At 47.7% G+C, this 12031-nt stretch overlaps 1 protein-coding gene across 3 annotated transcripts in view; it reads left to right on the top strand.

Moving 5' to 3' along the window:
• Nucleotides 1-12031, top strand: part of SPTAN1 (spectrin alpha, non-erythrocytic 1) — a 68200-nt gene that overhangs the window by 44623 nt on the left and 11546 nt on the right. For all 3 annotated transcript variants that reach the window (XM_083375012.1, XM_083375011.1, XM_083375010.1), the window contains 12 exons: nt 1333-1470; nt 1610-1714; nt 2654-2862; nt 2958-3078; nt 4684-4805; nt 5006-5138; nt 7038-7136; nt 7564-7723; nt 8938-9014; nt 9137-9346; nt 10469-10765; nt 10891-11003. In XM_083375012.1, the coding sequence (XP_083231138.1) occupies nt 1333-1470; nt 1610-1714; nt 2654-2862; nt 2958-3078; nt 4684-4805; nt 5006-5138; nt 7038-7136; nt 7564-7723; nt 8938-9014; nt 9137-9346; nt 10469-10765; nt 10891-11003 (1784 nt within the window). The remainder of the gene's footprint in view (nt 1-1332; nt 1471-1609; nt 1715-2653; nt 2863-2957; nt 3079-4683; nt 4806-5005; nt 5139-7037; nt 7137-7563; nt 7724-8937; nt 9015-9136; nt 9347-10468; nt 10766-10890; nt 11004-12031) is intronic.

Here is a 12031-nt window from a genome sequence, read left to right as displayed (position 1 = left end):
GCCGGCGTGCGCTTACGAGGGATAAAGGAAAGATTCTGAGTGCGGGTATGAACGATTTGTGGTTAGGGATACCAGATGGAACGGCAGTAGCCTAGTTGGGCAGCAGTACTTAACAGGAAGGGACGCAGTGGCTCAGTGGGTTAGGACACTGAGCTTGTCGATCAGAAGGTCGGCAGTTTGGCGGGTTGAATCCCCAGTGCCGCGTAACAGAGTGAGCACCTGTTACTTGTCCCAGCTTCTGCCAGCCTAGCAGTTCGAAAGCACGTAAAAATGTAAGTAGAAAAATAGGGAACACTCCGGTGGGAAGGGAACAGCGTTCCGTGCGCCTTTGGCGTCTAGTCATGCCGGCCACATGACCACGGAGACGTCCTGGGACAAGCGCTGGCTCTTTGGCTTTGAAACGGAGATGAGCACCGGCCCCTAGAGTCGGAAACGACTAGCACGCATGTGCAGGGGAACCTTTGCCTTTGCCTACTTAACAGGAACTCGAGTAGCCTTGCTGGGCGTCGCTTACTGCAGTCGGTTAACTTTGAAATTAGACCAGTTATGTGTGCAAATACAAAGGCATTGATTAGGTTCAGCCGCACGCTCACCTCGCTTTTCGTCCGAATGACACAAGGATAAAAGGAACTATTGGAAAACTTCACTCGGGTTTTATGACCTGGATAAAGCTGCCAAGCTCGTTGCCTGGAGCAGCGTGCAGGGTGCGTGAAGGGAGAGATTTCCCCTATCCAGGCGTCCTTGTCCCACCCTGAGCCTGGATTCTGAAAAGGATGTGCAGAGCTACTCTTAAGAAAACACAAGAGTTTGCACGGAAAAACAGGATTGTGAGAGTAATAAATTGTGTACAGCAACCACACAGATACACTGAGTTGTGTAAAGAGTTTACTTGTAGGATAAAGTAATAGCACAGTCCAAGAAACAGTCCAGGTCATACACAGATACTTAAAGTATAGCCGATAGCAACAGTCCAAGGATTACCCACTACAGAGTCGTCTTACCAGGCAGTAAGTCAAAACACATTAATCACAGTTCTTCCGGTTCTGCATACAGTAGCAAAACAAACCACAAACCACGACAAACAGTAATCAATAGCAGAGAGACATGAATTGTAACAGAGAGAGAGAAGCCGTGTGTCTAGCTCCCTCTTATGGCCATTAGGGACATTGCTGACCAATCAGCAGAAAGTATAGCGCAATGCATTTCACTATTAAAGGTATACATTACAGCTTTAACTGCAACCATACAGTCTTGGTTTATATATTGCCAACCCAACCAGTTAGGCAATAAACATAGTCCTAACAGATTCCCTTCTCTTTCTCCCCTCGGCAGAGTCGTTTGGCGGCCTTGGCTGACCAGTGGGAGTTCCTGGTGCAGAAATCAGCAGAGAAGAGCCAAAAGTTGAAGGAAGCCAACAAGCAGCAGAATTTCAACACTGGGATCAAGGATTTTGATTTCTGGCTTTCCGAGGTATCTCCCTTCCCTTTTGTGTGTGTGTGTGTGTGTGTGTGTGTGTGTGTGTGTAGTCAAAACCTTGGGCACTGTTGAATATTTGAAACCCAGCGTGTCAATGTGGGGGCCCACCTTCAGCTTGTTGGACTTCTTGCAGGTGGAAGCTCTCCTTGCGTCCGAAGATTATGGGAAGGACTTGGCGTCGGTGAACAATCTCCTGAAGAAGCACCAGCTGCTGGAAGCCGACATCTCTGCCCACGAGGTGGGAATCCCCAGAGGAGTTAATACGTTCTTGATCTTAAAATGACGCCCGCTTGATTGACCATCGATTAACCACAGCCTAATGGGGAGTCTGTTCCAGGGCAGAAATCTTGATTTTTCCATGAAAGTTGCAGCTGGGCAGGGCAGAATTAAATGTCTACTTCTAGTGAAAAGAGAAACTAGAGGGAGATAAGAGAGCAGTTTTCCAATATTTGAGGGGCTGCCACAAAGACTAGATCAGTCTATTCTCCAAGGCAGCAGAAGGCAGGACAAGAAGCAACGGATGGAAACTAATCAAGGAGGGAAGCCACCTAGAATTAAGGAGAGATTTCCTGACAGTGAGAACAATTAAATCAGCGGAATGGGTTGCCTTCCAATAGTTGTGGATGCTCCATCACTGGAGGTCTTCAAGGGGAAAAAAAGGACTTTTGTCCTGAATGGTCTAGGTCTAGGGTCTACCACTTGAGCAGAGGGTTGGACTAGAACAGGGGTAGGCAACCTTGGCTCTTTTATGACTCATGGACTTCAACTCCTAGAATTCCTGAGCCAGCCATGCTGAGGGGAAAGGGAGAGGGTTCCAAGCTGAGCCGTGCTGGCTCAGGAATTCTGGGAGTTGAAGTCCACGAGTCATAAAAGAGCCAAGGTTGCCTACCCCTGGCCTAGGCCTATGCTGCTTTATGACTTGTGGACTTCAACTCCCAGAATTCCTGATCCAGCCACGCTGAGGGAAAAGGGAGAGGTTTCCAAGCTGAGCCATGCTGGCTCAGGAATTCTGGGAGTTGAAGTCCATGAGTCATAAAAGAGCCGAGGTTGCCTACCCCTGGACTAGAAGAACCCCAAGGTCCCTTCCAACTCTCGTTAATTCTGTTTTATTCCTTCCCGGAGAGCTCCCCTTCCTTCATGTCTTGGGTGGTGGTCCTCTTTTTCTGCCCGTGTTTAGGATCGCCTGAAGGACCTCAACGGCCAAGCCGATAGCCTGATGACCAGCAGCGCTTTCGACACCTCCCAAGTCAAGGACAAGCGCGACACCATCAACGGGCGTTTTCAGCGGATCAAGAACATGGCGGCTGGCCGGCGGGCAAAACTGAACGAGTCCCATCGTTTGCACCAGTTCTTCCGCGATATGGACGATGAGGAGTCCTGGATCAAGTATGGGCTTGGCCACGGAATCTGAATCTGAATCCCCGTGGGGGGGGAACCTTCCGTTGACTTCTTTCTTCCCCCCCCCCCTTTTTCGTACTCAGAGAGAAGAAGTTGCTGGTTAGCTCGGAGGATTACGGAAGGGACCTCACTGGGGTGCAGAACCTGAGGAAGAAGCACAAACGCCTGGAAGCCGAACTAGCGGCCCACGAACCGGCCATCCAGGTAAAGAAGGCCGGGCGGCAGTGGGAGGCGGGTTCCCTCCGGGAATGAAAACGTTTTATCTAAGGTCACCGTGTGGCGAGTTGGGCAGCTGTGTAAATTTGAGGGAAGGAAGGAAGACGAGAGTTAGGAAGGGAAAGGAAGGCAGGAAGATGAGAGAGGAAGGAAAGAAAAGGGAAGGAAGGAAGGAAGACGAGAGGAAGGAAGAGAAGGAAGATGAGAGGAAGGAAGGAAAATGGGAATGAAGGAAGAAAGGAAGATGAGGGAAGGAAGGAAGGAAGACGAGAGGAAGGAAGGAAGATGAGAGGAAGGAAGGAAAATGGGAATGAAGGAAGACAGGAAGGAAGGAAGATGAGGGAGGGAAGGAAGGAAGACGAGAGGAAGGAAGGAAAATGGGAATGAAGGAAGACAGGAAGGAAGGAAGATGAGGGAGGGAAGGAAGACGAGAGGAACGAAGGAAAGGCAGGAAGGAAGATGAGGGAGGGAAGGAAGGAAGGAAGATGAGAGGAAGGAAGAAAGAAAGGAAGACGGAGGGAAGGAAGGAAGACGAGAGGAAGGAAGGGAAAGGAAGGCAGGAAGATGAGAGGAAGGAAAGAAGGGAAGGAAGGAAGAGAAGAAGGAAGGAAGACGAGAGGAAGGAAGGAAGATGAGAGGAAGGAAGGAAAATGGGAATGAAGGAAGAAAGGAAGACAGGAAGGAAGATGAAGGAGGGAAGGAAGGAAGACGAGGAAGGAAGAGAAGGAAGATGAGAGGAAGGAAGGAAGACAGGAAGGAAGGAAGGAAGATGAGAGGAAGAAGGAAGGAAAGAAGACAAGAGGAAGGAAGGAAGATGAGGGAGGGAAGGAAAAGGAAGAGGAAGGAAGGAAGTCTACAGCTTAGCCCTGGCTTGATAATCTGCTCCACTTCGTAAAACTGGAAATTTTAGACATCCATTGGAGGGGGGGGATTTTATCTTGGAGGACAGAAATGAAGTTGAGCCTCATTCTTAACGAATCCTGCTGGCTCCTCTTTTGTTTGGCTTTTGATTCCCTTTAATTAAAGCCCTTAACGATCTTGAGCCCGGCAGCCAAGTCACTTACGAAGTAAATACTTCGTAAGGCTCAGTGGGTTAGGACGCTGAGCTTGTCGATCAGACGGTCGGCAGTTTGGCGGTTTGTGAATCCCGAGTGCCGCGCAACAGAGTGAGCGCCTGTTACTCGTCCCAGCTTCTGCCAACCTAGCAGTTCGAAAGCACGTAAAAAATGCAAGTAGAAAAATAGGGACCACTCCGGTGGGAAGGTAACAGCGTTCCGTGCGCCTTTGGCGTCTAGTCATGCCGGCCACATGACCACGGAGACGTCCTCGGACAAGTGCTGGCTCTTCGGCTTTGAAACGGAGATGAGCACCAGCCCCTAGAGTCGGAAACGACTAGCACGCATGTGTGGGGGAACCTTTACCTTTACCTTTTAATACTTTAAATACTTTAAAAAGTATTTCAGCGCGGTTCAAAACGGAAGAAAATTTAAACCTGGAAGCGAGCATTCAGCGCAGTGTGTGTGTGTGTATGTGTGTGTGTGTGTGTGTATTTGCTTAGCACTGCCCCAACGTGCGATTGTGTTTCTCGGACAGGGCGTGTTGGACACCGGCAAGAAGTTGTCCGACGACAACACAATCGGGAAAGATGAAATCCAGCAGCGGTTGGCTCAGTTTGTGGAACACTGGCAGGAGCTGAGGCGGCTGGCCGCGGCACGGTAAGGGCCCCGATGTGGGGTGTCCACCTTGAACCAGCCCCCGAATCGCCCCCTGGCAGAATCTGAAAGGCAAGAAGCAGCCAAGGAAGGGCCGGCGAGCCTCGCCATCTTTGAAAACGCCCGTGACCCAAAAAGGGCCCTTTGGATGGACGGGCTTGAAGAGGCCATCGGTCAATTTTCCCTGCCTTCTTTGCTTCCAGCGGTCAGCGTCTGGAGGAGTCTCTCGAGTATCAACAGTTTGTGGCCAACGTGGAAGAAGAAGAGGCCTGGATTAACGAGAAGATGACTCTGGTGGCCAGTGAGGACTACGGAGACACCCTCGCAGCCATACAGGTGAGCAAGGAAGGCCGGATTTGTTGGGGGAGCCCCAGGTGAGTGTCATGCAGTGGTGGGATTGTGGATTTGTAGGGTCTCCTGCTTAGATTTGGACTAGATGACCTACAAGGTCCCTTCCAACTCTATTGTGATTCCCTTCCATTCCATTCCATTCCATATTCTATTCTATTCTATTCTATTCTATTCTATTCTATTCTATTCTATTCTATTCTATTCTATTCTATTCTATTCTATTCTATATTCTATCCTATTCTTTCATTATCCTATCCTGTCCTGTCCTGTCCTGTCCTGTCCTATTCTATTCTATTCTATTCTATTCTATTCTATTCTATTCTATTCTATTCTATTCTATTCTATTCTATTCTATTCTATTCTATTCTATTCTATTCTATTCTATTCTATTCCATTCCATTCCATTCCATTCCATTCCATTCCATTCCATTCCATATTCTATTCTGTTCTATTCTATTCTATTCTATTCTATTCTATTCTATTCTATTCTATTCTATTCTATTCTATTCTATTCTATTCTATTCTATTCCATTCCATTCCATTCCATTCCATTCCATTCCATTCCATATTCTATTCTGTTCTGTTCTGTTCTGTTCTGTTCCGTTCCATTTTATTCCATATTCCATATTCCATTCTGCAGTCTAGTCTAGTCTAGTCTAGTCTAATGTATTCCAGATTCTATTCTTATTCTATTCTGTTCCGTTCCGTTCCGTTCTATTCTATTTCTTATTCTGTTCTATTTTATTCTATTCCATTCCATTCCATTCCATTCCTTTTTCTATTCTACTCTACTCTACTCTACTCTATTATTTCAATTTCTATTCTTTTCTATTTTTATTCTTATTCTATTCCTATTCCTATTCCTTGTTCTATTCTATTCTATTCCTATTCCTATTCCTTATTCTATTCCTATTCCTATCCATTCCAGCAGGGGGGTTGGCTACTCAAATGCAGACTCACAGAAGTAAGTTTTATTCTTAAAGGAGAATAAAGAGAATAAATATACATAAAATTACTAATGAATAAATCAAATGGAGAGTCTTCTGTAAGTCAACCTGGATTCTCAGAGAGAAGGCCCCTGTAAATGCCATGAATGGATACAGAGTCCTTGACCTACAACAGTTCAAAGTTACAACGGCGCTGGGGAAAAAAAAAAAGACCTATGTCCGTTTTTCAGTTACGACGGTTGCAGCATCCCCGTGATCCCGTGATCAGAATTCAGACACTTGGCAATTGACAGATATTTATGACAGTCAGAGCATCCTTGGATCACGGGATCCCCTTTTGCGACCTTCTGACAAGCAAAGTCAGTGCGGAAGCCGGAGTCACTTTACTAACTTAACGGCCGTGATTCACTTAACAAGTGTGGCAAGAAAGTTCGTAAAATGGGGCAAAAATTCACTTAAACAAATGTCTCACTTAACATAGAGCCTTGGTGGAGCAGTGGGCTTAATGCCTCCTTAAGTAACACCAGCTGCCTGCAATTAGTGCAGGTTCGAGTCCCACCAGGCTCAAGGTTGACTCAGCCTTCCATCCTTCCCAGGTAGGTAAAATGAGGACCCAGATTGTTGGGGGCAATTAAGCTGACTTTGTAATAATGCCGCTTGGGGTGTGTGTGAAAGCCCTAATAAGCATGCATATACATAGAATGAAGGCTACTGCTAAGCTTGTAAGCCACCCTGAGTCTTCGGAGAAGGGCGGGATATAAATAGAATTAAAATAAAATAAATAAAGTAAACTTTGGCCTCAGCTGTGTTCATACATTGAGGACTACCTATATAAACACAGCTTGCCCGTGGTGGCCTCGTCTACCGGTACTCAACCCCCCGGGTGGTTCAGTCTCGGTAACTTCTTCCTTCTTTTTTCCCTTCCTCTACTTTGCAGGGCCTGCTGAAGAAGCACGAAGCGTTTGAGAGCGATTTCACCGTGCACAAGGACCGGGTGAACGACATCTGTGCCAACGGCGAGGACCTGATCCAGAAGGTGAGAGGAACTCAACAGGACCTGGGTGGGCTCGCCACCCCTGCTTCTCGCGGGCCAAGGTCAGGGCAAAGGCTGCATGGAAGTCGCTGCTGCTAGGATCAGCGATGACACTCGTGGCTGGAAGCTTAAAAGATGTTGCCTCGTTGGGTAATGGAATGCCTCCAAGGAAAAAAAACCAAGCTCAGAGAACACCAGAAAACCTCACAGTCCTCCTCCTTCTCCACTCCTCTTCCTCTTTCACTCCACAAACTCCACTCCTTTGTAGCACAGATGATGTTAGCTGGTTGGGTATTGAAACATCTCCAAGAAAATAACCCAAGGTCAGAGAGCACCAAGGACACACACTCTTTGTGGACTTCCACAAAGGTCCAGAAAGCCAGCCATTGGGCACAGGTAACGGGCCACGGGTCTCCTCCTTTCCCTCCAGAACAACCACCATGAGGAGAACATCACCGCCAAGATGAAGAGCCTGAAGGGCAAAGTGTCCGATCTGGAAAGGGCGGCTTCTCAGAGGAAGGCCAAGTTGGATGAGAACTCCGCTTTCCTCCAGTTCAACTGGAAAGCAGACGTGGTGGAGTCGTGGATAGGTGGGTGAGAGAGGGAGGGAGGGAGGGCCACATTCCAAAACAGAGAGAGAGAAAGAGAGACACCTGGGTGAGGGGTGGCAACGCTTACAAACCCCAATGGGAAGGGAGGGACGGATAGATAGATAGATAGATAGATAGATAGATAGATAGATAGATAGATAGATGAGAGGTAGGCAAATAAGATGGAGGGTGGTGGAGTGATGTAGATAGAGATAGACAAATAGATAAGAGTGATGTAGATAGAGATAGAAAAAGAGAGAAAGAAAGAAAGAAAAAGAAAGGTAGGATATGAAAACAAACGTATTGGCACCTGGCGCAAAAAAGCAGGAGACCGTGAGTTCTAGCCCCCACCTTAGCCACGAAAGCCAGCCGGATTTCTTTGAGTCAGTCACCAGGAGATAGTGAATTCTAGTCTCACCTTAGCCACGAAATCCGGCTAGGTGACTTTGGACCAGTCACCAGGAGACGGTGAGTTCTAGTCTCACCTTAGCCACGAAAGCCGGCTGGGTGACTTTGGGCCAGTCACCAGGAGACGGTGAGTTCTAGTCTCACCTTAGCCATGAAAGCCGGCTAGGTGACTTTGGACCAGTCACCGGGAGACGGTGAGTTCTAGTCTCACCTTAGCCACGAAATCCGGCTACGTGACTTTGGACCAGTCACCAGGAGACGGTGAGTTCTAGTCTCACCTTAGCCACGAAAGCCGGCTGGGTGACTTTGGACCAGTCACCGGGAGACGGTGAGTTCTAGTCTCACCTTAGCCACGAAATCCGGCTACGTGACTTTGGACCAGTCACCAGGAGACGGTGAGTTCTAGTCTCACCTTAGCCACGAAAGCCGGCTGGGTGACTTTGGGCCAGTCACCAGGAGACGGTGAATTCTAGTCTCACCTTAGCCATGAAAGCCGGCTGGGTGACTTTGGACCAGTCACCGGGAGACAGTGAGTTCTAGTCTCACCTTAGCCACGAAATCCGGCTAGGTGACTTTGGACCAGTCACCGGGAGACGGTGAGTTCTAGTCTCACCTTAGCCATGAAAGCTGGGTGGTAGGGAAAATAGGTGGAAGAAGCTGTATTGGAGATGTTCAGCACCTTGAGTTATTTGTAATAATAATAATAATAATAATAATAATAATAATAATAATAATAATAATAATAATAATAATAATAATAATAATAATAATGAAAGTGGGATACAAATAAAGTACCAATCTCCTAGGCGAGAAAGAAAACAGCCTGAAGACGGACGACTACGGGCGAGACCTCTCTTCGGTGCAGACCCTCCTCACCAAGCAGGTGGGTGGCCGCGAAGGGAGGGGGCTACTTGGCTGAAGGCCCTAACAAGCCAACTTGCCTCAGTCTTCCTTTCCGTGGGCCAAGCCTTCACCTCCCTCCTCCTCCTCCTCCTCCCGTCCCAGGAAACCTTTGATGCCGGTCTCCACGCCTTCGCCCAGGAAGGCATCGCCAACATCACCACCCTGAAAGAGCAGCTGCTGGCCGCCAAGCACATCCAGTCGAAAGCCATCGAAGCTCGCCACGCCTCGCTCATGAAGCGCTGGAACCAGCTGCTGGCCAACTCGGCTGCCCGGAAGAAAAAACTCTTGGAGGCCCAGGAACATTTCAGAAAGGTGAGGAAAGCTGTGGGGTGTGCGTGTACACACACACACACACACACACACAAAATCGGCCCTTCGGCTTCGCCAGAGAGTCATTTAAAAAAAAAATCTCTCCCTTGGCCCAAGCCAGAAGTGGGCGAAAGGCTCGGGGAGAGCAAATTTTAAGGAAGCTTCGGGTTTAATAACTCAGAACAGAGCTGGGAAGGACCTTGGAGGTCATCTAGTCCAGCCCCCTGCTCAAGCAGGAGACCCCTAGACCATTTCAATCAAATCAATCAATCACAATAGAGATGGAATGGACTCTGGAGGTCATGGACCAGCCTGTTGGGGGGTGGGCTGCCATAGGGGGCTTCAGCCATGGACAAAAACAATGTGAAGCATAGAAGTCTTGTCCCATAAAACGAAGTAGAGGAATAGAATAGAATAGAATAGAATAGAATAGAATAGAATAGAATAGAATAGAATAGAATAGAATAGAATAGAATAGAATAGAATAGAATATGGAATGGAATGGAATGGAATGGAATGGAATGGAATGGAATGGAATGGAATGGAATAGAATATGGAATGGAATGGAATAGAATGGAATGGAATGGAATGGAATGGAATAGAATAGAATAGGGATGGAATGGAATGGAATGGAATAGGGATGGGATGGGATGAAATGGAAATGGAAATGGAATAGAAATAGAATATAGTAGAGTTGGGATGGAATAGAATAGAATAGAATAGAATAGAACAGAATAGAACAATAGAATAGAATAGAATAGAATAGAAAATATGGAATAGAATAGAATAAAACAGAACAGAATAGAATAGAATAGGCATGGGATGGAATTAAGAATGGAATAGAATAGAATAGAATAGGAATAGGAATATTGAATAAGAATAGAATAGAATAGAATAGAGCTGGAAGGGACTCTGGAGATCATCTTGTCCAACCCCTGTTCAAGCAGGAAAACCTATACCATTTTAAACAAGTGACTGTCTCTAGCCTCTTCTTAAAATAAGATTTAGCTTTCAATAAGTCTGATCTCTTCACACTCCTTTTGCAAACCCAGCACGGGGGAACTGGATCCTTACCTGCTCCCCTCTGATCCCTGGCAGATGTTTGAGGCTTGTCTTCTTCTCCAGGTGGAGGACCTCTTCCTGACCTTTGCTAAGAAAGCCTCAGCCTTTAACAGCTGGTTCGAGAACGCCGAAGAGGACCTGACCGACCCCGTGCGCTGCAACTCCCTGGAAGAGATCAAGGCGCTGCGAGAAGCTCACGACGCCTTCCGGTCCTCGCTCAGCTCCGCCCAGGCCGACTTCAATCAGCTGGCCGAGCTTGACCGCCAGATCAAGAGCTTCCGCGTGGCCTCCAACCCTTACACCTGGTTCACGATGGAAGCCCTGGAGGAGACTTGGAGGAACCTGCAGAAGATAATCAAGGTTTATCCCTTCCCGATGTCCTTCGTGGACTTTCGCCTGCCTGCCTGCCTAGGAGCGGACCTTTCTTCAAGAATCTCACAGACGGTTAACCATGTCTCCCCTCTCTCTTTTTTTTCTCCCCCCAGGAACGGGAATTAGAGCTTCAGAAGGAGCAACGCAGGCAGGAGGAGAACGACAAGCTGCGGCAGGAGTTTGCGCAGCACGCCAATGCGTTCCACCAGTGGATTCAGGAGACCAGGTGCAGCTTGGCAGGGCTGGCTTGGCTTAAGATAACCAGCCATGGCTTGTTGAGTTAATTAAGCTGGGTTTGCCCATCACACTAAGCCTGAAGCCAAGAATTAACAGGCCTTGGTGACTCGCACACACAACACACTAAGCCAGAGGAGCCCCTTGTAGCTCAGTCCCAAAGATGCTTTACTTACGAGGCCACTGGACTTCCCAGAAAAACTGGTCATTTGCACGCTTTTAGAGAGTTGTTGAGGCCACTTGGAGGTTTCTCTGTGTCCTCGGGGTCACCCGAGTGGTGCAAATGGGTCTGGAGCCGCCTTGGAACTGCTGAAAGGACCGTGTTGTAGAGTGAAGATAGATGATGTTGTATCCCTCCCCCTCTAAACACAGTTCCAAAAAGGCTCCACACCCACTTGCACCACTCAGGTGAGGACATAGACAAACCTCCAAGAGGCCTCAAGGACTCTCTAAAAGAAGGCAAACGACCCGCGGTCTGCAAGGAGTATAAATCCTTCCGTTCCCCACCATCCAGTCAGAGCTGAAGAAGCTTCTGGGATGAGAAGTGAAACCTCTTCAAAGTTGCCTCGTAAATAAAGCATTTCTGGGACAACCCTGACCTGGATGGCAGAGAATTTCCATAGACGCTTATAGCTCAATACAAGATCTTCAGTCTCTGCTTCTTCGTGAAACCTCTTTACTTTTCTTAAGGGAAGAGTTTGCTGGTCGCATTTCTCCTAAATACGAAACTTTTTCCTTAGTTGTGAGATGGTCTCACGAGACCCGATGGTTCGTTAAGGTGCTTCCAAGTAAAAGGCAGCACGCAGGGATGCAATCATTCAAAGCTTTATTTAACGATAAAGTAAATAGAAAGAGTTCCCTGGCATGGAGGCGTCCATGCCTGGGTTGATCTCATGGATCAGCAAGCAAGCAAACAAGAAGAGAGAACAAAAAGAGCAGAGAGAGAGCAGCCCCTGAGCAGAGTTTTTTATGGGGGGTCTTAGCCCCTCCCTTACCATAAAACTCTCTCGCCAATGGGGC

This window comes from Vipera ursinii (genome assembly GCF_947247035.1).
Source record: "Vipera ursinii genome assembly, chromosome: 16".
NCBI classification, from domain to species: Eukaryota; Metazoa; Chordata; class Lepidosauria; order Squamata; family Viperidae; genus Vipera; species Vipera ursinii.
The sequence above is the reverse complement of the archived record's forward strand: the minus strand, read 5'-3'. Positions and strand labels throughout refer to the sequence as shown.